Source organism: Desmodus rotundus, chromosome 8 (genome assembly GCF_022682495.2).
Source record: "Desmodus rotundus isolate HL8 chromosome 8, HLdesRot8A.1, whole genome shotgun sequence".
NCBI classification, from domain to species: Eukaryota; Metazoa; Chordata; class Mammalia; order Chiroptera; family Phyllostomidae; genus Desmodus; species Desmodus rotundus.
This window is the reverse complement of record NC_071394.1, coordinates 125,511,057-125,538,405: the sequence shown is the minus strand read 5'-3', so window position 1 is coordinate 125,538,405 and position 27,349 is coordinate 125,511,057. Positions and strand designations below refer to the sequence as shown.

Sequence of the window (27,349 nt, the reverse complement as noted above, 5' to 3'; positions counted from 1 at the left end):
TATATAGAACATTATGAATATAGTTTATGTAGAATTCCACAATCAAGAAACATACTTTAGTCCTTCATTCAAGCATTATTGAATAACTGTGAATTTATATGTTTTAAGCTTAAAAAAAGTTTAAGACATTCATACTTTTACAGGATCATTCCCTGGGGAATTACAAACCAGTGAATCCTGACTGCACACATAGGAGGGCTCATACTGTAACTAGCCACCAGCACTGACCACCTGTGGTGTCCCAAAGGTGCATGCTTATTACAAAGTATTCTTTGATGTCTTTCTCAATGTACAGTTGCTGTTGGTGGCTGGTCCAGGAAAAATGATTTCCCAGAATTCATGAAAGACATTCCAATATACTGATTCAAGAAGTCCAGTGATGCGTAAAAAAATTTTAAAACTCATGCCTAGATCTATTCTAGTAAAGCTAAAGAAAATAAAGAATAATGGGGAAATCTTGAAATCATCAAGAGAAAAAAACAGGCAGATTACCTAAAGGATCGACAGACAGCTGACTCCCCAGTGGCGATGCTGGCAGTGATGTGATAGTGGAAAGGTAGTTTCAAGGCAGTAAAAGGAAATAACTGCTAACCGAGCATTTTATACGACAGCAAATAACCTTCACAAATGGAGCCAAAATCAAGGCATTTTCACTCAGGCACAGAGACAGAAAGTGGCGTGGTGGTTGCCAGGAGCTGGGGATGGGGAAGGGATGTCAAGTTGCTGTTTCATGGGTAAATAGCTTCAGTTTGGGATGAGGAAGACGTTGTAGAGATGGGTGGTGATAATGATTGGATAATGGATAACGCCACAGAACTATATATTTATAATCATTAACTTGGTAAGTTTTACATTATGTATATTTTACCATCATTTTAAAAAGTAAAAAATATCTATCTATCTATCTATCTATCTATCTATCTACCTATCTACCTACCTACCTACCTACCTACCTATCTACCTATACATCTTGTGAGATTTGGCCTGGAGGTAGGTTGAGTTAAAATGTGTTATGAATTTTTTCTTTGATGAAAGGAGTGAATGAAAAGTACCTGAAGAGCCGCCCATATAAGGCAGTAAGGACAAAAAGTGGGTGGTGAGTGTGGGTCTGTGAGGCCACTGCCAGAATCCGGGGGAGAAGAGATACCCAGGTGCATTCCTAAAGCGAGTGACGACCTTCTGCTCTTCCAGAGTGGCCCTGTTATTCCGTGCATTTGTCCTCTCCGAGCACTTGTCCTGTGAGTATCACCAACCGCCAACATATTCATTTCACTTAGGAAGGCAGGACTGTATCACTGCATATTTAAATCTACAGGACAAGCCAGGCTTTGCTTCTCATGTTTTTTGTTTTTGTTTTTTTACTATAACAAGGGGGTGGGTGCAAATGGGGTATGCCCGGGGTTTGCAGCCGGTGACACCAAATTCGGCATTTTCAAATTGAGCATCCGCCAAGGCCTGAAGCATTTGCAGCCTTCCTGAGGGCGCACAGTGGAAACGAACACCCCTCCCTTCCACTGGCAGTACAAGTCTAGATGGTGCTCTGTACGTGGAAGTGTAACCACCACATGCTAAAACATTCATGAAAAACCCAGCAAAGGCAGTTTCTTCCTTTTGTTTACCCCTCGCCTCAGTGAATCACCGCCACCCGAGGGGGCTAAGACTGGGGGGAGCTTTCCCTTTGTCTTATGCATGACTTGAGCGCCCTGTCCTCGATCGATATGTACTTGATTCCATCTCATATCTCCACAAGGGGCTGAAAGGATTAATGAAGACAGTGTTTTGCGCAGAGTTGCTGTTTGCCTTTCAAGGCCAAATAAACTTGCTGGGAGAAGACTCTAAACAATCCATCCTCAATAGCAACCCTGCTTTTAGCATCACAAATCTGACACTACATCCCCAATCGTCTCAAGAGGTTAATAGAGTCATTTAAAGCAACCAGAGGAAAACATTCAAAATCACTGATACTGTTTACTCTCCTACAGCAAAACACGTTTTTATTCTCAGCAAAGTAGGAAAAATTTTAAAAATGAGAGAATCTGACATTGGAGTTTGTGCTGAACTTGATGTTTATTGCTGATGGCAGAATAAGTTCATACAGTTCTGTGAGAAAGCAATATGGTACTATTTAAGAAGAGTAAAAAATATATGCACAGCCTTTAAGCCAAGAGTTCTACTCCTAGAGATTTTCTTAATAACCAGAAGTAAAAGGACATCTCTATAAAGATGCTCACGGGAGTATAGTCTGTAGTTGCAAAACTAAATTCCTAGCTCCTGATAAGCATCCCATAAATGTCAGTATTGATGTCATCCCTTATCACTATCTCTTAGGCTGTGTTTCAGGGTGTCTAGGGTGTGTCAGAAAGAGAAAGATTGGGCTTCATGTGGACTAGCCCCCTTCACAACAGAGGCCGAGCTACCTGGGTCTCTCTGAATAGAAATAGGCCTATCGTTCATTCTGAGTACCGTATCTGGACTGGCTTGGAAGCCCCTCATCCTCTTCTCTCCTTAGGGAAAACCCATTCAATACAGCTGACTGCTGCTGCTCATCAGAACCCTCCTGGAATTTCAGAGGGAACAGCTCTGCTTGGCCTGCCACTGTCCCATACACTGAAAGATGGCTGGCCCCCAGGCACCAGAGGGCAGTAGCGATCCCAGCAAGGCAGAGGTACCGGTTGGGTATGGGAGCCACCCAGCACAGCTAGCAGGACAGAGACAGCTGAATAAAGTAACACAGGGGAGCCATGATGCAAAGAAGCAGGCAGTCACTTCGGCAGAAGGAGAAAGTACAGGTGGCAGGCTTCCCCAGAGACTGCTCTCGGACAGCTAGAAAAGTAAATGTTGACAACTCGTGTACACACATGTACGCACACTCACATAATGTGGACGCAAAGCTCACTGTACATGTAGGCAAGTTCTTGTGGGCCCTTGAGAAAGTGTTCTGTGGTGGCAGACCTAAATTTCGGGTTAACTGCTACTCTGTTTAGACTGTTTTTCAGGGTCCTTTGCCACATAAATATTCCACCAAGGGTGGATCCAGGAAGAATGCTCTCCATGCAAAAAAGTAAAATTCTTCAAAAAACCCATCGCATCATTTTTGTAAAGACACTTCAGGACAAAAAGAAGAAACAAGAACATTATAAACAATAGCTGGACAAAAAATTCAGACCAGCAAAATCAAAAGTTCTGAAGAAGAAGAGAATATAGAACAACAGAAATAGGTAAAGAGGGAAATGGCAGAATTCAGGAAAGAAATGAAACCAACAGAACAATTACAGAAATTGTGACATGAGTGGTGGCAAAAAGGAGAAGAGCCATCGCCGAAATCCCAGGCAAGGACACAGAGGATGGGCTGGAGGAGACATAGCGAAGTGAGGAGGAGGCAGAGAGGACTAGAGATCACGGGATGGAGATGGGGGACAGGTGAAGGAGGTCTATGCACATCCCTGGTGGCCCTGAAGAAGAGAGACATAAATGCAATAGCAAATCAATAGGGTGAAATATTTTAGAATAGTGGGTCTCCAAGTTGGATCCTCGGCCCAACATCATCACCTGGGAATTTATCAGAAATACAAATTTTAGAGCCCCTTCCAAGACCCACTAAAATCAGAAACTGTGGGTTAAGGCCGGCAATTTGTTCTAACAAGCTCTCTAGGTGATTGTGATGCACACTCTAGTTGGAAATTCACTGTAAGAGGAAAAGGTTTTCCCCAAATAAAAGAAGATCTTAATTATAGATTAAAGGGCACGCTAAGTTTAGGAAAATCAAGTGCTGCAAAGTCAACATCAGACATGCTCATAGGCATGCAGGCTTACAGCAAAACAAGACAAAAGCAAAAATGCCCCCCGACAATGGGAGAACAGAGAAAATATGAAATGTATACTGTGATAGAGTGCGTATCTTTGTACCTGATGTTTGTACTGAAGCCACAGTCGGCCGTGCATGTTTTTCCAGTGCCTGTGGGCACTACAAGTTAAAGTAACACACACTTAAGGCTATTCAGTGATGGTTTGCATCTTAATATCCTCACACACTCACTGGATGATCCTAGGAAATCTTTCAGAAGATGTACAAGTCTCCTCATTTGTTGATTCCCAAGTGGTGATATCTTTAACTGCCTCAGGTCATTGCTGAGAAAGAAACTATGGAATTAATTATCAAAATTAAATTATTTCTGCTGTGCTGAAAAATAAGTATTACAAATTGAGGAAAAAAAACCTTCATGCTCACAGGCAATAATACTGCGCTGAATATTTTATAAAGGAAAGGAAATAGCTATTTAACCACCTCACAATAAAAACAACATAATAATAGCTACCAGTTATTGTGGCTAGGCATTGCTAAGTGATCTACATACCTTCTCTCTCTTTTTCTTTACAATAACCTTTGGGAGAATCTTCTTCTTTCTCCCAAAATTCAAAAAGGTTAAATAATTTGCCCAGGATCACCTGGCAATTCAGTGGCCGGTCCAGGATTCAAACTCAGGTCTGATGGATGGAATGAATGAACAAATGAATGAATGAATGAATGTAGGATGGAAAAGGACCTCAAGAGATCGCCAAACCCAATCCCTTCCTCTGGAAGGTGATGACAACAGAGGAAATTTAGGCTTCCTGTGAACACAAGGCTCCAGTGTACAGGATCATCTCCTTTTTGATGATATGTGCTAGGCACCGTCACCCCATGTGTGCACCTCCATGCTAGGGAAGGCGTGGATGGGATGGGCATGGCTGAGAGTAGCCCTCGTGGTCCCTGAGCAGGATTTGCTGGGAGTCCCAAAGGCACTTGGTACCTGTGGTCATTGGTCAGCATCTTTCTCCTTGGTAATGAGTGATAACACAAGGAATCTGTCTCAAAGGCTCTACCATGTCATTCTTTCCAATTATCCTCCTGTAAACTCCAGCCCCTTTGAACGATCAATTGCCTTCGCCCCCAAATGCAATCCCAATAACAAAACTGTTTGGATGAGTTGGGCTAAAGGAAAACTTGAAGATGACTCGCTCGAGGCAGCCTGTGCTATAAGACTTTGTTTAGGCTTCTTCGAAATCTTAATTGAGGCTCTTTCTGTGCAAGCAGAGCTCGCCGGAATCCAGTAGATAAGGAGGCAAGCATGGGGATGGGGTTGGGGGAGAAGAGAAGATGGGGTGGGCAGGGGTCTGGGAAGGTCAATACCAGTGTGCTCCACAAACTAAGGCCACTGCTCTTCAGAGTCCCTAGAGAACCAGCAGTGCTGTGATGTGACATCAATGATGGCAGTAATGATAGTAAGGGATGCACACCAAATGTCAGGCACTGAACAGGCTCCCTCGATTCAGTTCTCACAACAACTCCAAGGGGCGGACACTACTGTCCCTTTGCACAGGGAGTGGCGGATTTGAGCTCTGTTCGTTACGTAATTCCAGAATCTGTGCTGTTTCCAACACATCTCACAGACTGATTGACTTCAGTAAGGACCTCAACCTGCTTAATACGTGATGTGCTATCAGTTTTTCAGCCAATTCAATCCCATCGATTGAACCAAAGCTACTTGATGAAAACTAACCTATTTAACCTAAGTTATTTAACTTCTTCATGCATAAGTTTCCCTGTATGTGAGATGGGGAAATAACAGTACCTATTTCGTAGTGTCATTAGGAATATTAAAAGGGTTAATACTTATAATACTCCTAGAACATTGCCTAGCACATAGGGTTATGTAAGTGGTTGTTATATAAAAGTCTCTCTAAATAAATCTTGCTGCTCCTACAGCTGGGCCATATGCTTTGAACAAAGAAAAATGCGAGTTCAGAGAATCTGGGGTGAGGAAGGCCGGGAGGGCAGACAACAAAGAAGGTTCTCGCGGTGCTTCAGGGTGTCAGGAAGGGCGGTGCGGGCCTCCAGCTTGAAGCCAAAGGCCTAAGGCAATGGGTACTGACCTGAAAAGTGTGTCCCTCTCCTCTATCAGGGAAACTGATAGTGAAATTGGAAAATGCAGCATGCACACTGACGAGAGGGAACTGAGTCACAAGATTTGTGTGGTGGGAGCAGGGGAGCCCCTCACTGGCCTCACTACGTACACGTTGAGCTACATCCCAGGGAACAGAAAGAAGGCCCACGCATTCTGGAAGCACTGCGGGCAATCTCCAAAGTCCCATCCCCTGCTCTGGCCTTCTGCTTCCTCCCTGGACATCCCAGTAGCGCCCTGCACCCTAGTTATGCTGAGCCATCTGTGGTTTCTCCAACTACTCAAGAGGTTTCAAGCTCTGGTCCACCTCACAGAGAGCAACCAGCCTTACTGGCTTCTGGGGAAGGTCCACAACCTAGTTTAAGATCCAAGAAAACCAAACTTACTGCCAATCAGTAGGATCACACTTGGTTACACAGGCATCTACCCCAAGCAAGCCCTTCCCAGGTAGCTAGTCCCTCCGAGCACCAAGGCTGGGCTGGTCCAGCACCCTCCTTCTCTGCACAGAGACAGGGCTGCAGAGCTCACCACGCAGGGTGCTGGAAAACGAAAGGGCTCTTCCCGGCCCCCCATCCCCACCCACGCTTGTCTCTAGAGAAGGAGTGACCAAGAAAATATCCTTATATCTTTGCCCCAGTCAACGGAGCTGCGGATGGAGCAGGGGGCACTTGCTGTGGGAGTACTTAATGTCCCATCCTTGCTATACATCATCCCCCTACTCCCGGTCCCCAAAACATGCCACATTTTCACCCCCCTTTTAGATACTTTCCGTCTAAGCCTTCTGTCTGCTATTCTGGCCCAGAGCAGAACTCTGGAGCCAAAGCGCCATGCTGAACACGCGTCCAGCACCGAGTCCCCCCATCAGACGGTCAGCCATGCCTGTGATGTTGGCTCTGAAACGTTAACCACAGCCCCAACCCCTTGCCCAGGAAAATAAAAGAGAAGAAGAGCCTTTAGTTAAGGGCCAGTAACAAAAGAATGCTCAATATAGTTAAGACAATCCTTTAATTTACTGAAAATATAATTTGAGAAAAGTGACCTGTACATATTTTTACTGTTTGTTAATTGCCCTCATGCAGAAAATGAGGGGTCACTCTGGCTGGGAACACCCTCCCCTGAGCCCCACCCACTCTTTTGGGTGGTCTTCTTATCCACCAAGACCCTTTAAGATGGTTGTTTCTTCCTCCAGCCACACCTTTTATGTATGAATTCTAGGACTTACATAATTATATTGTAATTATATGCTTTTAAGTTTTGTTTACTCCACCCTCACCCCAATTCCTCAACTGTGAGCTCTTTGAGGTCAAGAACTATGTATTATTTATTATTATATCCTGGACCAGCATAAAAAAAACAATGGTTGGCAAAAACAATGAACATAAAGTGTATTTGGAATGAATGTTTTGGAACGGAAATTCCTAAATGTTAACTCCCCTGCTTCTCCTTGCCTATCTGATTCCCAGGTATTGTTCAAAGGCTTCTCCAAAACTAAAGTTAATCCTTCACTGTCTCATTCCGACTGATATGGCCGTTTCTCCTTGCACAGCCTGACAGAGTGATGGTTGAGGGGTTCCAGGATTCGGGTTCTGTTCTTTCATGATTTCAACCATGGGTAACTGGTAGCCTGTTATGAGTCGGAAGCTGACCCTCATGCTGGGTCCTGGCTTTCGGGAACTCAGTAAGGGCTGCTGAGGCTTCATACACCATCTAGCCAATGTGTGAACCTGGGTGAGTCCCTCAAGCCTCTTGGCCTGAATCTCCACATTTATGAGACGGGCAATGAGACTGCCCTGTCTCTATGCTGGCCAGGACCAACTGAGATAAGATAATGCATTGTCAGCTTCATGTGCCCTGGAAACTTCTCACTTCCCTAAATAAAAGCCCCAGCTAAAAGTTCTGGTGCTACTGAAGAGCAAAACCCCCAAGGCATTCATGGACAGCACTCGGAGCACAGGAAGGCGTTTTCAGGACCTGTACAAGCTCGAGTGGCAGGGAATGCCGGGCGAGCTCAGGGATGCATGGGTTGGAGCGGGTGCCAGTGAGGAGGAGAGGTGCCTGGATCTTTAGAATCACCCCTGTCAAAGACTTCTCTCTAATCTACAAAATTTGAGTGGAAGGACTGCATCTTCATAATTGTTACAAAAACCCCAGATCCATGAACCGTTCTTGTGCAGGTTGGGAAGGCTTGAATTCAGAGAAAGTGTGGCCAGACCAAGAAGCAGGAAGATGAATGAGGATGGAGATGGGGACTGGGACGGGGACACCCTTCCTAACTCCTAGCTCGGCTGTCACCACTCCCATAGTGGGGAGGGAACAGACCTTAGCATTAGAACCCAAATGCACAGTGTTTCGTACTTGTTCAGTGATGTTTATAAGAATGTTAGTGATCGTATGTGGTTTAGTCCAGGGCATGGATTCAGTCGTTCTGAATTAATTCTCTTGTTTCTGTATTATCCAGTTAAAGAGAACCTCCAGCAAATGTTAAAAGTGAAACCTATTCTGGGGCCTCCAGCTGCTTCTTGCTGCCAAGATACTGGGCCAAGGCTGGCCTGACCAGAGGAACTGCATCTCTTAGGAAAAGGCATTTTTACAAGGTCTTTTTGCTCTGGATGTGAGTCCTCAGCAGAGGCAGCTGAAAACAGAGAAGGGCTATGGGGAGCAGAAGCTTTATTCTAGTGGGTATTGTCTTTTGTCAGGCTTCCTCCCGTCCTTGGGGTAGCGTGGCTGATGCAGGGAGGCAAACCAGAGAGCAGGGCATGTTCCACCTCCAGAAAGTCATCGACCATCTGGGCACAGGGACTTTTTATATTTTTGGCCCTTTTTCCCCCCCTCAAATGATGACAAGCTGTTTGACTGCTGGGTCCATTTTAAAGAACATTTTCTATTGATTTTTCTCTCTTGATGTGAATGTAGCATCAATTATGTGAATGCAGCATCAAATAGGGGCTAAATGAGAACCATTCTCTGTGACAGCAGGTCGCTTTCGATTTAATGGCCTCCTTTATTTCAGTGTTTGCCCAAAAGATAAAACTCCCCTCTTTAGGTTTTTTCCCTAAAGCCTTAAAGGCTATTTCATGGCATATCTAGTCCAGAGGCTTCTTATATTTTCAGGAGTTATCTTCACCTTACTATCACTAGGACACATCAAGCACTGACGGAATTGATGGGTAAGCACCAGGTTAATTATACGCTACGGAGGTGATGCTGAGAAATACCTAATGGCCTTAGGATTGAATACAAAAATTTAAATACCAGTCTGCCCTGGCTGGTGTGGCTCAGTTGGTTGGGCATCATCCTGCAAAGCAAAAGGTCGCTGGTTTGATTCCAGGGCAGGGCACATGCCTGGGTTACGGGTTTGGTCCCTGGTCGGGGCGTGTAAAAGAGGCAACTGATGGATGTTTCTCTTATATTGATGTTTCTCTCCCTCTCCTTTTTTTCCCTCCCTTCTCCTCTCTCTAAAAATAAATAAAGTCTTCAAAAGAACAAAAATTTAAATAACAGTCTAAATGATGAAAATTTGGCATTTTTTCCTACCATGTCAACGACCAAAGTTGATATGATGACGTCTGCTAGATAAGCCCCGGTTAAAAGGGTGCTGAAGATGCTAAAGACCCCATTATTTTTTTAAGTGCAGTCATTATTTCAAGGCCAGAAAGCGTGGCCTTCTCGGTGGGGTTCCTTGCTCCACAGGTCTGCAGTCAATTCGCAGGACAGGTGCTACTAGCCTGTGTGATGTCTTGCAGCCACTAAAACCCCCAGACATGCCCTCCTGTGCATCGGGGTAGGCGTTCATGGTTGCCATTAGCATCTCAGGTGAAGTGTCCCAATGTACTCAGGATGGAAATGTGCCAATATCTAGGTGATGGGTGGGCCCTGACTGGTCTAAGCTAGGGGTCAGCAAACTTTTTTGGAAATAGCCAGATAGTAAATACTTTCAAGTCCGTGGTCTATGCAGTCTCTGTGGTAATTACTCAAATCTGCTGTTGTAGTTGCATGCGGCCATAGACCACAGTAAACACTGAGTTCCAATAAAACATTTTTATAAAACAGGGGACAGGCTGGATTTGGTCTGTGAGCCATAGTCTGCTGACTCCTTTAACAGAAATGAACATTTCTCAGTTTTCTCCTTGAACAGATATTTCTTTCCCAACCTGCTTCCTTTACAGAATTTTATTTTAATGTCCTATATTTCTATGTTCAGTTTTTTAATTTATCACCATGTTGTCATTCTTTGGCACAGAAATATGTGTAATGCATTAAATTTAATAATTTTTTTGAGCCATGAAGTTCAAAGTTTCCAACTATTAATCTTGGCTTGAGTTACTAGTTTTGACCAAGACACAATTGATCAAAAACAAATATATTAAAATTCTGATAAGCAGAAAACATATGCATTTATTGGAAAATACATCTTACTCTGAGTTGGTTTTTTCATTGGTTTCTTTTCTACATGGAGAAATATTATTTATTACTTGAATGAGATAGTGTTCAGTACTAGTTTTATCCCTTTGGAAAAAAAATTGTAAGCTGTGAAGAAATTTGTCTCTATAGCTAGGAATAGAAGCAGTTTTAATAATAATATTTTTCAACCCTGAACTCCCTCTGAGTCATATGTCAAAAATCAAATAGTAATCTAAGATTCCACATTATGTTTAGTGAGCATTTAGGTCCTCCTTAACTTGGCTGAAAGTAAATAAGCAGAAATCACCTGACCTACCAAAGGAGTCACCCCTTTCATTCCTACAGGGCTACCCTTCGCTTACCAGCACACGTTTAATTAATGCCATAGCTGAAGCCATTCCCGTCTGCTATGCACCAGGGACTCCAGAAAATTGGAAACTCGCACACTCTTTTTCTGGCAGGGCACACTTAATTATCGGGCAGGCCTGCCAATCAAGACCACATTTAAGTGTGGGAGATTAGGAAACATGTAAGAAATCACAAGCGTCCCTCCTTAGTCCCACATCAGGACGGTCACCTGCTTCTCCGCCATTTTCACCTAAACATTCCATCTCCCAGCTCTGATTGCGTGGTGTCCCCTGTATCAGCGCTAGCTCTTTAGGTTCTGTTTTTAGTTACAGAAATGAACTCTGGATGACTTCTGTGAAAAGGAAATTTAATGGGGCGGTCGGGTGGCTTAAAGAATTGAGGGAAGACCTGTGTACCTGAGACTGGGGTGACAGGACTAGTGATCTTGCTAACAGGGACGTTATCCATGGTCAACATTTGTCACCTGTCTCAGGGGGACTCAGCTCTAACTGTCCTCCATTGACATGTCACTCACCCAAGATTCAAATTCCCTGAGAGGACTGGCATTGTTTGGCTCATGGACCCACTCACTAACTGGGGTGGTCTAGTCTCCAATTTTTTAAAAAGATTTTATTTATTTATTTTTAGAAACGAACAGAGGGAGAAAGAGAGGGAGAGAAACATCAGTGTCTGGTTGTCTCTCATGCGCCCCGCACTGGGGACCTGGCCTGCAACCGAGGAGTGTGCCCGGCCCAGGAATCCAACCGGCTTTTGGTTTGCAGGCCAGTGCTCAGTCCACTGAGCCATACCAGCCAGGGCCCAAGTCCTACATTTCTTAATTTTGGTTTTACTTACCTAGTTATAAAATCACACAGGCAAAATGTGAAAAACTTGAAAACACATTGGAAAATAGGTAAGAAAAAATTATCCATAAGTCTACCTTCCAAAGAACAATTCCTCATAAATAGCATTGATCGTTAATTTCTTTTCAGTCTTTTTTCTATATTTTCTTCATTACATAGTGATTCTATTACATGTGCATTTTGCATTGCAGTTTTAAACCTGACACTTTAATATAAGAATCACCCATGGTGATCCAATACACACATTATTTTAAAGGGCTCGTCATACTCTGTCAGGCTAAATGTGCACTCCTTTACGCTCCCTGTCCTATTGTTGAGCATTTAGATTATTTCTGGGTTTTATATTACAAACAATTCAGAACATATCATTTTTGTACAGCATTTAAAAATATAATGTTTCCTCTCTATAGGATTTTCAGGAATGAAACTATTGAGGAAAAGGTTTTGGACGTGCTACAGCCTCTTGATACACGTTGGTAAAAGGTTATGACCATTTAGACTTCACCGGCAATGAATGAGAACGCCTTTTTCAGTCTACCCTTGTCGACACAGCAGAATGATGAAAAAGTCACTAACGAGGCAAAAACAGCACTTGAAGCATAAACTCTATTCCCTTGCTTCCTAGTGAGGTTCGTTATTTCCCTGCGTATTGGTTAACCTGTAGATGTCCTTACCCCGTAGTGATAATTTTTAGGGATATTGCCCACCCATTGGGTATCTCTAAAACACACCGTGGAGTTTATACCAAGAGGGCAGTATGCTAATTTGTGAATCCTGTGGGCTATGTGAATACCGAGAGATAAATGATCGAATATCCAAGACTTCAACTCCAAGTGCAAAGAAATGCAGCCTTACGTCGTCTCAGAGAATCCAAAGCAAATGCCACAGGCATAATGAGATGTGTTTTGATTTCGGTTCCAACCATAATTTTTTTCTCTCATTCCCCGAAAACAATCTCTCAAATCAGTCTGTGTTAAAGGTAATAGCACAAAATGATGAAAAATCAGAGAGAACAATTTTTATAATAAAGCAAAGAACTAGGAAGCCAATTTGTTCCCAAGAAAAGTAGAAACGTCATCCTTGAATCACTCCAACCCCAAATGAGAAAGGTTGATATGCGTGGCCTGTGCTCACTCTGAAAGTTTTGCTGCCTGCAGAAGACCTCAGAGTGCAGCTGCTACATGTCCTTATCTATAATGTTTGAATGAATATGTATAGCAAGTTGTCAAGAACATAAATTTGTGTATAATGAAAAATGGCAAAGGGAATGATTCAGTAGCATCCCACTGGCTATATAACATCCCAAGTAAGGGATCGACCATCCATTCCACAATAAATTCATCAAATAATAAAGTCAATAACTATGCCTTAAATGCTTCCCATGATGAATTTTGCTGTGTCCTGTGTATTGCTGGGGGCTTCTACCGCTTGTTCCTACATACATGAAATAGGCTCTTCTGAGGCATCCTGTGGAGTGTAAAGACTGTCAGGCCACAGTCCATACGCCTGAGGTACTCTCACCTGGACATGCTTCTCTATCAATGGCAAGGGAAATTTCAAGACGCAAATTCCTGCCGTATGTACCATGAATTTCTTTCCCGGACAGGTTCCTGTGATGAACCGGAACGATACAGAAAAACCAGAAATGAGCTTGGCTTTTCCATCCCTTTTGATATCAGACAATAATAGTCCCGAGACTCCTGAGATGTCCCCACCAGTCATCACTCAAGATTAAAACAGCAAAATTCCCAACTTCTCCTCCGCAACCTCTTTCTGCCAATTCCAATGTAAACAATTTGGGGTGTGTTCTCTCTAGACACATTGAATGTGGAAGACTCCTCAATAATCCTCCCTTTTCGTACAAAAATTGGAACAAATGTACATTCATTTTTTGGATGTCTTTCTAGGCATCCTCCTACGAGTGGTCCGTCATTTTCCAGCGCCCACTACTGAGACTCGGGGCGCTGGCTTGGAATGCTTACCCTGACAGGCAGGAGTGAGTTACGTGGCATTTCCTAAGCCTCCTGCCTCCTGATTAAGAGCCTGGAAATGTGAAATGAAAACTTAAAATGTAGCCTTAGGGGCCAGGTGCGGCCCTTTTTACCACTTATTTTTCAATGTCTGGCTACTCCTTAAGACAATCTAGTACAAATACAATAGCCCGGGACTGGAATCCGAAGACTGGGTTTTGAAGCAATGTTCTTCCACTTACAAGCGAGGAGATCCTGAGGTAGCGTACTGGTCACTCCCCATCACTGCCGTGGGACGACAGGAGCGTGTCCTTTAATTGTAACTGATACTAAATTCACACACAACTCAGGCAAGATGTGGGGTTGAGAGGCTGTGACTGTTTGTTTCCCTGCTATTAACTGTGTGGTAAATTTGGAGACTTATCTGACCCATGGAGAAGAGAAACAGAAAAACTGAAAGAAAAAAAAACCAAGATTGGATAGATACTATTGCTTCCTTCTGTGTGGGGGTGAACATGTTGAAGGACAGTAAAGGATAGTATATTTTCATAACTGCTACTTCAATGATTCTCAGCTGCTATTTCCTATGATTTCACAGCCCCTTGAGGATCAAACCCAAATTCTTCCCGTAAACTGACCACCGCAAGAGTTGTCATCCAGACCTTCTTTTTACCCCAGGCCACGCCTTGTCCAAGAATGCTCTGTGATTCCTCCTGAGTTCCACCCGGGGGCCCCTCTTACAAAACCTCTTTAGGACACCCCAACACTCCCTGGATCCTTTTCTCTTTAAAGTTCCCCAAACCTCGTTTGAACCATGAGTTTTTCTGCTGTTGAACACGGTCCCGGTCTATTACTCAGCCCACAGAGGTTTGTGCACCTCTTACACATCAAGCTACGTACGTGCTACAAAGGGAGTTGAGTAATACAGGATGGTTCCTTGTCCTTGAAGCATCCACCATGGGGTGGGCAGCCCAGCGGAGCCACAGCAGGTGTTTGAGCCGAGTGCTGTGTACGACTCACCCAAGCAGCTGGGCGCAGCATCACAACTTCCATGCGTCCAAACACCCCCGAAGCAACCTGCCTCACTCACCACCTCGGTTCTGGCCTCCAGCCCAGTTCCTAAGACTCCCACACATACTGGTGGAGTAAATGAATGAACAGATGAGAGCAGATGAGAGCTATGACCCTTTCTCATCCTCTCTGTGACGCTCACGCAGTATCCTTAACGGCACCTCCCCTGGGTAATCTCTCTACTGCACTCAGTACTGCAGGCTGATCAATCGCTGCTGGTCTTACCTGGCTGAAGGAAGACCACTCGGCCACTCACCTGGCTTGCTGGCAGACGCAGCAGATCCACACCTTCTCGCGCTTCTGGTAGGAGCAGCAGCTCTTGCAGACGTTGAACGCACAGTCCCCACAGCGGCGCTTGGTGTTGACGAGGAAGGCGAAGGGCGAGCAGCAGCGCATGCAGCAGTGGTCCACGAACTTCTGGTGCTTCGAGAGGATGCTGCACTTGCTGCCCTCCTCGTCCAGCTTCTGCTTCATCTCGCTGGGACAGGGAAGGAGAGGGAAAGAGCCGACCAGGTCAGGGGGCTCTCTCCCCAGAGCATTCCCACCCCAGCCCTTCCCCAGGCCGAGCCACATGTGGGGTCTTCCTGTGCAACAATAAAACTCACAGAGATCCATCACTTGACATAGTATCCAAACAGGAACCCCAGTGGTGGGTTGATTGTGTGTGTTCCATATGTCACATTGTCTAGGAGAACCTTACTACTCCTATTTCAGACACTAGACCGAGGTACATTTTATTTTTTATAAAACTGAGCACATCCTTGAAAAACACAACGTTTAACTTAATTAACTAACACCTTTTCAAAGGAGCAGGAGATCGTGCTATTATGTTATTGTGCTAAAACATTCATCCTCACAACAGCCCTGCTGGGAATATGATCGATGCAGTGCTGGCCCCATTTAACGGCCCTGGAAACGGAAGCACCAGGGATTTTAAAAGCTTTCAAATCAATGTGAGTCAATAAAGAGTCGCTGGGTGATGGGCACATCCTAAGCAGGGGTGATTCAGAGTTGGATAAAAGACAACTCCCTTTTTCTGGTCCGCCAATCAGAGGAAAACTCTCAAAATCCAACCTAAATGGTAACCATTAGCTGCGTAGAGAGGAGGCATCGTTGTCTGACCCATTTGGCAATTAATCAGACAGGGTTAAGTGAAAGGAAAAATGTGAGAATTGCCTGTATTCTACCACTCTGAGTTATTTAGGTGTCCCTCCTCTCCTCTCCCTCCCTCTCTCTGTCTCCGACTTCCTCCTGTTTTAAAGTGGGGTGATATTGTCGATACTGTTTTAATTTTGAAGCCTAGAAAAGTGTGTTTTTTGTTTAGATTTTCAGGTGTGTAGGCATCAAGTGGTTCACAGGTTTCTCCAATGATTTAAGATCTCTCTTCTATTGGTAACTATGTCCCTTTTCTTTCTAAACATCGCTTGTTTGAGCCTAGGCTTTTTACCCTAAACTTTATGCAGGAATCTCATTTTCAGCTGCTTCTCCTCCTCCGAAGGCTCCAGGCCACATCTCCCGCCCCCAGGCCAAAGGGAACTCTGCAGCCACCTGCCGGCAGGGCCCGCGGCCCCTGTTTTTCCCTGTTCGAGGAGGCTAATCACTCTGGTTCTAGATTCCCTCCTCACTTCTACCTCTTGGGAATTCCCTGTTCCTAACTTTTCCCCCGACTTAAAAAAAAAAAATTGACATATAATTCACATCCCATAACATTCACTCTTTAAATTGCACAATTCAGTAGTTTTTAGTGTGTTCACAAAGTGCCGTGAAGCACCGCCACTCTCTGGTTCCAGAACACGAGCATCCACCCAGAAAGGAAGCCCCCACTTACGCAACAGCTCCCCCCTGCCCACCCTCCTCAGGACTGGTGGTCCCTACCGACCACCAATCCACCTTCTGGTTCTAGGACCTCGCTTATTCTGGACACATATATAAATGGAACTGGACCATATGTGGCCTGTTGCATGTGACTTCTTTCTTTGCGTGTGTTCGGGGCCCACCCCTGTCACAGCACGTATCAGCACTTCAGCCCTTTCTGCTGCCAAATAATGTCCCACTTACGGACGTACCATACTTCACCTGTCCATTCCTCAACTGATGGCCACCCGGGCTGTTTCCGCTTTTTGGCTATTACTCACAATGCTCCGCTGAACATTCTCATATAAGTGTTTGCGCAGATACATCTTTTCAATTCCAGGAGGGAAACCACTGGGTCACACGGTAATGCTGTGTTCAATTCTTTAAGAAATTGCCAGACTTTTTTTCCAAATGGCTGGGCCATTTGGAATATGCGGGGTCTGATTTCTCCACATCCTCACCAACTCTATCATAGCCATACCAGGAGGTACGAGGCGATATCTAATTGCGGTTCTGATGTGCATTTCCCTAATGACAAATAGTGCTGAGCATCTGTTCATATACTTACGGACCACTTGCACATCTTCTTCGAAGAAAAATCTATTCAAATCTTCTGCCCATTTGAAAGTAGATTATTTGTCTTTTTACTGCTGTGTTGAAAGAGTTCACATGCATTCAGATACAAGTCCCTTCTCAGTTTTATGATTTGCAAATATTTTCTCTTTCTTATATTAAACCTTGTATTTTATTAGTATGTTTACGTATTTTTAGTACAAAGAAGGGTTGCCGTGGCTCATCCCACCCTTCCATTAGAATTGGAAATGTGCATATGGTTTTAGAACCTCATTTTTCACTGAACAACAACGTATCATAAACAAACACTTTTCCATGACAATTCGGAGTGTTTGTGGCTTCAGCTTTCAGATGCCCTGAACTGGCTTACACATCTGCCACCGCTGCACAGGCTTGCTCTGCCCAGCAGTCGCCGGTACTGGGCAGAGTAAGGGTTTGTGGCTTGAACATTAGGTAATAAAGGAAGCCTGAATCTCGTGTTTAAAGGGGAGACTACATCAGGCCAGCTACTAATTCTATGAGGTAAAACACTGTATGTATTTGTTTTGCTGAACAAAATGTTTACAGGGAGACAGGAGAGGGTTTTTGTCTTGAAGCATGAAGATGCCGTTTTCCAGGCCTTCAGATGTACAGCTGAAGAGCTAAGCCACCCGTGGCTCTGACACCTGTAAACAATGTAAGAACGGCCTTGGCCATTGACCAGCTTCTCCTGCTATTTCAGAAACGCTAAATTAAATGGAAGAGAACATCCAGGAAGGAAAGTCTTTGGGGAACATCTCTGTGCACTCAATCTACAGAATCACTTGAGCTTTATGAGTTTTGTCTCCTGATTAAAAGGACTGCAAACACCAGTTTCGATCAGTTCCTGAGAAACCGCTCCTCCCGGAGCTCCCTGGGCTCAGGGAATAAACCCTCCAACCACCTGACCGCTGAAGCCAGACTCAGGACATTTTCTTGGTCTTGTCTTTCCTTACAAGAGTCAATCCAGATTCTACACATTATATCTTCTAGATATAAAATATCTGGCATTCATTAACTTGTCTCCATCTTTGCTTCACCTGCCAACCACGCCCCCCCACCCAAGTCCAACCTGGCTTCATCTCTCCTGAGACCAGGGCATCAGCCTTTTCTAAACCAAGGAGACTTCTTCCTCTTCGCCAATCTCTCTCTAAGCCACAGCAAGAGAGACCTTTCAAGTTTGAAAATCTGGGTCACTCACTTGCTTCACATGCTTTCACAAGTTCCAGTATTTTTTTCAAGATGTAACAGGAGTGCACATGGCCTGTTTACCTCCAAACTGACCCCCTCCTAACAGGATGCTCAAACCACATGGCCTGTTCGAGTACTTGCTGTTCTTTCAAAAGGCCATGTTCTTCCTTCTTTGAGGTTTGCGTATACGATCTCTCTTCTTGAAAGCTCATCCCAACATAAGCACCCCTGTGTTCATTGCAGTGTTATTTACAGTCACCAAGATATGGAAGCAGCCCTAGTGTCCATCAGCAGATGAGTGGATAAAACAACCATGGGACATTTACACAATGGGATTCTACTCGGCTATAAAAAAAGAAGAGAATTTTACCCTTTGTGACACTATGGATGGCCCTGGAGAATATTACGCTAAGTGAAATAAGCCAGTCAGAGAAAGATAAATACCATATGATTTCACTCATATGTGGAAGCTAATGAACAGACTGAACTAACAAGCAAAACAGAGACAGACTCATAGATGGAGAGCAGATGACAGCTAGCGGTGGGGGGCTGTGGTTAGGGAGCAGAGGGATGGAGCAAAAAGGAAAAAGGACTCATGGACATGGACAACAGTGTGGTGATTGCTGAGGGGGTGTAAGAGGACTGAATGGTAATGGAAAAAATATAATGAAGATTAAATAAAAATTAAAAAACAAAAAGAAAAGAAAGCTCATCCTAAGTCCATTCACCCTCCTCTATTTCTCCACGAAAGGCCTTCCCTAACCCTTCAGAGTAAATTAAGTCCCCCAGCGATTCTCTCTCACAGTGATTCTCTCTCACAGTGCCTTGGTTTTCTCCTTTATAGACTTTTCACAATTTCTAATGACATATGTGTAGATGCATTATATTTTAGTATATTTTGTTTATGTCTGTTTCACTTCCCTAGACTCAGTTACAAAGGAGATTTGCAAAGCATTGCATACTATATATTATATAGTGTCGCAAAATATAGACAAGATACTCAAAGGTGTGCATAACACGTGTCCAGGACAACAGGTGTGCTAAAAGGTGGGCCCTTAACAGTGAGGAGCAATGCTGCCAATGTTCCCATGACCAAATATTTCATTTTGATGTCTGTGAAATCAAATCACATTGTTTCAAATCACCCACCTCTGAAGTCTATTTTCCGTGTTTTAATACTCTCATCTGTATCATTCTAAAAAAATGATTGTCGTGGCTTATTAATTTTGCGCATCTACTTTTATGCTGGAGCAATTAACAAAGAGAGAGCTTAATGGCCAATAAAGCCAGATAATGAACTTAATTATAGAAACCACACCTGGTGGAAAAACTAGGTCTGAACGTGGACATGTGTTATTTCACGCATTTAACAAATATTGACTTAGCGCTGACTTTCTCATAGCACTGTGCCAGGCACCGTGGGCCACAGATGGGGATTAACACGCCAGGAGCCTGGAAGCTAGAGGAGAAGATGGCCATAGACCCACCTCCCACGTGGGGATTAGGAAGAAGCAGGACGTGAATGACCGGGAGTGGGCTCGTCATGGGGCGGGATGCCGACCCCCGGGACAGTGCCACTGTCATCCCGTCCCAGCACCCCCAGCACCGTGGTGGAGGGTGGAACCCTCCCTGGGACGCCACGGATTCCTTTCAGGCGAAGCTTCTGCTCTGAGTTCTTCTACCAAGTGTACTCTCCCTAATATTTCTCTGGTTCTTTTGGCTCACTCAGGTAAAGGTAAAAAAATAATAACAATTCTTTAAAAGTTGTCTGGAAGAGAAGACATCGCAACGTCTCTTCATAGCAGAAAGTTTAGGAGCTCCGAGTCTGGCGTGTTTACACTGAAGTTCACTGCATGTAAACATGTCTATGGCCACCGAGGGCTTTCAAGAGCAGGGCTCCAGGAGAGTGATAAAGTCTCTAAAATTGTAGGGATATTTTTACGTAGTAGACAGGAAGGATGGCAGACGGGTGGTGCAGGAAGTTCACAGACTTCACAGTCAGACTTGGGCTGAAACAACCCTGAAGCCCTCACCTGGCCCTGAGAAAATCACTCCTATATAAACCTCTCAAAGCCTTAGTTTTGGGGCCAGGAAGAGCAGCATGAAGCACACCGCGCAGCAGGAGGTGAGGATGCAAGCTTTTCAGAGACAGAGCAAGAATACCATGACCCCAATACTAAGCAAATGTGGCTCTGGCCCGGCTGGGGAGGCCTCTTCCTGCACACCCAGAGTCCCAAAAGGCCTGAGAAGAAAGAGCTGTAGAACTCTTTATATGTTCTACAGCAGTGATTTTCGACCTTTTTCATCTCATGGCACACATAATCTAATTGCTAAAACTCTGCAGCGCACCAAAGAACGTATTTTTTGCCGATCTGACAAACAAAAATATGGTATAATTTTGATTAGTTCACATGGGACGGCTACTGTTGTGTTGGCTGCTGTTGTCATTTGTTTATTGGGTGATCTAAGGAAAACGAGGTCAGTGCCCCTGACTCAATAGTCAGGTGTGGCATGTTTTAAAATATCTTGTGGCACACTGGTTGAAAATCGCTGTTCTGGAGTCTGTATAGAGCCAGCCACACAAGTACAGAATCTCCAAAACTTGTCGGAATGGCGACATAAAGAGTGCGTTAAAGAAAGCCAGTCCGTTGCCTTCTCTTCACCCATCACCCAGAGCTGCTGCGGCCTGTATGTCCTTTCCAGCCTGATGAACTTCCTGCATCGGAAGCAGGCCAATTTCCCATCCCTCATCTCCAGCATTCAAGTTGTTCCCAACCAATGAGCTTCTGTGCCAAGAGACTCAACCCACGGACAAGCAGGCCTTCAGCACCCAGTTTCTGGTGATTCACACAGGAGGCTCATTCACAGATTTGTCCTTTTTCTGGTCCCCCTCTCACATGGACATGTCTACTCTGTGCATTTCCTGAAGAAGTCTCACGGGCTGCCGCTCAGAGAGAGACCGCCGGTTCCCACACGGAGCCAGCCCAAAGGGTTGCTGCAGGGTGCCGGCTTGTTTTGTACCCTAATAGGTTGTCCCGGGCCACTGACTTCACCCTTGCTTCTTGCTCGCCTTCTCTGCCCTGTTCCTGTTTGTCGTCCTCTTCCTGGTTCCACACTTCCCGCATATTCTCCAGCTGTAATGTGCCACTTACCTTTAAAGTGGCTACAAATCACGTAAGAGTCATGTAAGTAAACCACTTACATTGACTGATGGGAAAATTGAGCCTGCATTTTCTCACAGAGTAATTTCTAGAATTTAGCTTTGTAGTACTATTAAAATAAATTGTCTATACATGTAGAAAAGAACATAGATATACCTATATAAACACAGATACACTTATGGACATGGATATTTTTTCTAGATATGGCTATTGATTGGCTTTACCACATGGCTTTGATTGGTTCTACTCTCTATTATCCGGGCACCCCAAGCTGCCTACCTGGTCTCAGCTCTGCTCGTCACTAAGCACATCCCATGTGTCTGGGGCCGAAGGCTGGGGCTTCTGTTGTGTTTACATGCAGGTCTTTATAGTGGCAAGGCAAAACTGGAGTCCAGTTTCAAAATAATTGGTTCAAAATAAAATATAAAATGAGGCAGAGGAGACTGCATTGCACCAGAAGTCACCCACCCATGTGTTCTTAATCCCCAGGTTCTCCACTAGTCCTTCAGTCAACATGGATCACATGCTTTTTATATGCTCGGCCCCGTTCCTGAAGAAGAAGGGCCCCCTGTAGCCCTGAGCGGGGACTGACCCACAAGCCACAAACTGCAGTCTCCCTAGAGAACATCATCCTGCAGCTCCGCACTGTGGTGGGTGAGCTCGGGGACTGGCACTGCCTTCCACGGGGCCCCCAAGCCAAAACCCCAGCGCTCCCCCGACTCCTCTCTTCCCCTCATCCACGGCACACAATCAGTCACGACGGCCAGTTGAATCGAACCCGAAATATTTCTTGGATCTGCTTATTTCTCTCCATTGCCACCACGCTGTTCCAAGCCACCACGACGTCTTATCGCCACCCCCTCTTCCCTGGACCACCCCACCATCGGGGCAGCAGAGTGTTATTTCAGCAGTGCGAATATGGTAAGTCCCTTGCAGGCTCAGAGTCCTGTGATGGATGGCCCCTCGCTCCTCCACTCCCAGCACCCGGGGAACCTGAATGCCTGAGAAGAAATCTCTCCGTATGGGGTTCTGCCAAGTTGTCGAGTTTTATGGACCTGTGTCTAGAAGCTTCCGCACCCTCTGCCATTTAAGAAACACTCTGATGGCCTCTGCCCACAGAACACATGCCTCTCCCACTGTGAGCCCGTGGGCCATCACTTTCAAAAATTTTTCCAAATGTCTGAATCAATTTTGTTACTATTTACTTAATATGTCTCTTTTAAACATCTCGCTTAGAAATACTAAATATCATTTTGACTAATTCTAAGCATTTATATCCATGAAATACCAGGCTAAATAAGTCTGCTAAATTTCTTCCTAATATGTATTAAAACAAAAACATAACTGTTAACCAAAAAAGTGTTTAATCCTGCACCACCCACGTTCATCTGGTCCACATGCCACACTCTGGGAAGCACCACTAAAGGAATTTATGAAAATCAAAACTGAAACGCAGAAGCTTCCAATGTTTTCCAGATATTCCGATCCAGGGCAGGAGAAAGGAGAAGGCCACCAGCCACATTTCTAATATAAAAGCATCGTTAGGAAAAATGAACGAGCGTGTATGATTTTCACGAGTGAGACCTCACAGGATTCTACTCATCACAGATGTGGGCGGCCCAGACCAGCCCCGTGAGGGAGGAGGGAGCCGGGGGGTGGGACTTCAAGCCAATCTTAGCAGCTTTGTTGGCTTACAGTGTGGCTTTTATCTCCAAAATTAAGGCTCACCAAAATACTAAGGAAGGAAACGAAAGAAACATACAGATCATCAAGTTCAAGTCTCTCAAGAACCTTTTAGGTGTCTGGGTACAGATACAGCGTGTACCTTCCCACGACATGGCCAGGGACCAGTCCCATGCGCTGCAGGGACATCAGCGGCAGTCTGTACGGGTGTTTTGCTTGGCACTCTGGCTTTGGAGCTTCAGACACGAGTCGGTCAAACCGTGGGAAGGAAGGAGCCTCTCCCTCGGGGAGCAGATGTTGCTGCAGGCACAACCTCTACCTCCTCCTAGCTGTGCTGCTGTAAAGAAATGGTGACAGAAAGCCACTTGGAAACACTCAGAATTGTCTTCATGGGTGACAAGATCGCAGACTGCAGTGTACATTTCTGTATAACATGTATAAGTTTACATCTGCAAGTTCTTTTTACATTTGTAAGTTCTGATTTTTGGAACTCCCCTATGTGTATAAAGAAACGTTTTTACTGTAAGTTATTAAGTTATTTAAATGTATACCTTAAGTTATAAACCCTTGAAAAAGGTATTTAAACTTTAAGTTACAAAAGAAATGTTTGTACTTTAAGCTACACTTAGTTATCCTTTAAGTAATGAAGTTATGCCATTTAATGGGAAAATTCAGCGCAGGCAGGCATAATCTAAAATGATGTCACTATTAAATTGAAATCATGTTAAAGAAGCTAGCAGGAAGGTGGACGGTCTTTGAAGGCTAAGGGGCCTGAGCCCAGAGTAAAACACATCTGACCTAAAGGATGCTGCACCCATGACCTCAGGCCCGAATGCCGGGGTTGCTGCGTCTGCCCGCGCCGCTCATCTCTCCCCACGTGCTCGGCCGGTCACCCGCTCTCTGGGGCAGCACAGGGCAGACCCCTGGCAGAGAGATGAGGCAGTTTGCTTCCAATCGCTTTCGCTTTCTCGCTGAACTAAGAAAATATTTAATTAAAAACCCTTGTGTATTACGCTAAGTGAAGTTAAGTCAGACAAAGAAAGACGAATAACACATGATTTCACTGAGATGTGGAATCTTAAAGAACAAAATAAACAGAAATAGACGCATAGATACAGAGAGCAGGCTAACAGTGGTCAGATGGAAGGGGTGTTGGGGGGCTGGGAGAAAGAGGTGAAGGGGTTAAGAGGTACAGGTTGGCAGTTACAAAATAATCACGGGGATGTAAAGCAGAGCATAAGGAATATAGTCCACAATCTTGTAATAACTGCTGGTAAGTATGGTGCCAGGCGGGTACTTGAATTATTGAGGGGCACGCACACAAATATATGTGTGTCTAACCATAATGCTGTGTGCCTGAAACTAACACAGAAGGAAACTGAATGTCAACTGTAATTAAAAAGAAAGTTAAAAAATAAAATTAATTTAAAAACTCTTAGAATAATAAGCACCAAAATGTCAACAGTGTTTAGCTTTGGAGAGAGAGCAGCCCCCACTCTCCTGAAAACAACAGAAGTTGCTCACCTTCCTAGGGGACAAAGATTAGACTGACACAACTGAAACCTTCATTTTCCTATAAAAAGCTTAGTAGAAGAGGGGAAACTGAGTCACGGATGGCTGACGTTTCCTTACAGGCCAATTTAAACTACTTGAAATTTCAGTGGCTGGTTCGCTGTTATTGACAAGCCACCATGCCTGGGAGGACGGAGCTCCTCTATTAATAAAACATGTAACTTTACTCTGAGTTCAAAAGAAGTAAATAAAATTAATCACACAAAAAGCAAAAGATCCAATCGGACGGGAGTGAGGAGGTGGCGGCCTGGGGAGGAGGCCGTAGCCTTTCCGTGCGATAACAGATCATTTCGGAAGGTTAAGCAATTCGACGCGTGCTTCGTGAGCCCCTGTTGTGCACTTTGCGCTGACGTATGGACTATGTCGGTGAACAAAAGAGATGAAAATCTCTGCTCTCAGGGGGTTTTTACATACTACAAAATAAGTTATGTAGTGTAATAGGTAATAAGTACTGTGAAAAAAAACCAAAAAGTAGAGCAGGATAAGGGGAGACCTGGGGGGGGTGCTGGTGGCGGGGGCTTGCAAGGCTAAGTAGGGTGGTTAGAGTGAGGAGGTAACATTTGAGCAAAGATTTGGAGGCAGTGCAGGGAAGGGCATGTCAGGCAGAGGGAACAGTCGGTGCAAATGTCCTGGAGTGGGAAGCTTGCCTATTGTGCTGGAGAAGCAGTTAGGGTAGGGGTCCCCAAGCCCTGAGCCACAGACTGGTACGGGTCTGTGCCTGTTAGGAACTGGTCCGCACAGCAGGAGGTGAGCTTGAATGTAATGCACTTGAATCATCCCGAAACCATCCCTCCCCGCCCCCGTCCATGGAAAAATTGTCTTCCACAAAACCAGTCTCTGGTGCCAAAGGGGTTGGGGACTGACCACTGGTGTTAGAGGACAGGTGGCTAGGGGAAAGTGAGCAACACAGAGAGAAGTCGGAAGATAATAAAAATAATTAGGAATACATGTGATTAAGTAAATGGGTGTTGGGAACCACCCTGCCTGGTTTCAGAAACTGTAACCCCTCGTGGCTAAGCCTGAGTAAAAAGACCTGGGACCATAAGCCACTTAGGAGACAAAGCTTATCTTCCTTGTAGGAGCATCACCTCTGCCCCCTTTCACCTCACCCTGCTTGGCCCTGGGTGGATGACCGGTTAGCCAATGATGGGTAAGATTCCTCAAAGGAGGGATGACCTAAGACAGGCATGGTCATGAAGGGGCCCTCAGGGAAGGACTTGGGGGGCTATAGAAAAAGGGGGTGATGGACCCTCGCCCCTCAACTTTGACATAGCCTGAGTCCTCATTCTGTCTGTAAGAAGTCTCCTAATTTCTTGGCTACCTTACTTCCCCTCCCTGACTTAAGCCTGAAACAATGACAGAGGTAGGTGCAGCCCTGTGCGGGAAAGGGCAGGTTCCCTAGGGCGATCAGGCCTAAGAAAGAATGTATAAAACCCTGTGAAACCTGCTTTGCTAAGAATGTCCTCAGTTTTCTGATAAGGGTCCAAGCATGAAATGAGTTTGTTCCCCAAAGTTTTATGGCCCTTTAGCTATGTGACCCTGACTCAGAATAAGTCCTCAGAGTTCTTTGAATGTTATCTATTATTTGATCATTTCTGCCTGACAATGATTGATGAGCTTTACATATACGCCCTGTATTCCTATGCAAACAAATCCAATAAAAGCCCCCTGAGGAACAGGTCCCTGGCCCTTCTCCTTTGAGAGATCGGCCACCTTTCCTCCCCAAGCAGATCATGTCTTGGGAGACTTATTCTCATCTCATCCGTGGCGGCCGTGGCAGCCCTGCGGGCAGAGCCCCCCCACAAACGGGAACTATCTACAGAGAAAGAATCCACGCCCGCATGGACAGTGTCACATCACACAAGAGCATTCTGAGTTGGAAGCCAGGGCCAAGTCACAGCTAGAATTCAGTTTCCCTCATTCACCTTCACCTCTCTGAAATCTGAGTTTCTTCTCCGGAAATGAGAAGTTGGAGCCGAGCTCTCCCTAAGCTTCCTGCTGGCTCTAAACCCAGGCCCCGTGGGAACAGGGACACATGTTCTCACTGGCTGTAGGAGTTTCTCTGCGGAGGCAGCGAGAAGCCTGTTGAGACTGACGCTTAGACAGACTACTCTGCACGCAGTTTGCCATGTGGCTGCAAGAGTTATATTTCATAGCCTATTATCCTCCACTAACATTTATTCAGCGCCCACTAGAGGGCAGCCTTGCACTTAGAAATGGGAAAGGAAAGATTATTGCTCAGCAACCAGACTGGGTGTCACCTATGGGGCCATGATGACTAGAACAATCGGAATGAATAACAAGACACTCCGCAATCTCTTGGTAAGGTTTCAGCTTTTGGACATTTCTTTAGTCACGGGATGTGGCCTAACACCATAACAACAGTTAAAGCAAGCTCTTGAAGGCCTATTTTTAGGTCTTTCTTCACTTTACAGATAAGAAAGCCTGCTGTGCTGGAGAAACAGGTAGAGAAGAGGTACCTGGGGCGGGGGGAAGTGAGCAACAGAGACAGCAGAGCCCAAAGAACAGGCATTCTTGTGTGCAGGATATATTGGAGGAGTGCTGTTGAAATAAGGGTAGAAAAAGAAACACAGTTGGAAAGAGGAAGGAAGCAAGCAGAGATGTGGTCTCAGCTGGAGTCTGCTCCATCTGACCCCACAGGGAGCTCAGGCATGGGTGGTGCTGAGGTGCCAGTCCCACTC

General features: G+C 45.0%; 1 protein-coding gene across 6 annotated transcripts in view; it reads right to left on the bottom strand.

Annotated features, from left to right (window-relative positions):
• MYRIP (myosin VIIA and Rab interacting protein) overlaps positions 1–27,349 on the bottom strand; it is a 198,812-nt gene that overhangs the window by 106,230 nt on the left and 65,233 nt on the right. For all 6 annotated transcript variants that reach the window (XM_045200150.3, XM_053930477.2, XM_045200151.3 and 3 more), the window contains one exon: positions 14,852–15,073. In XM_045200150.3, the coding sequence (XP_045056085.2) occupies positions 14,852–15,073 (222 nt within the window). The remainder of the gene's footprint in view (positions 1–14,851; positions 15,074–27,349) is intronic.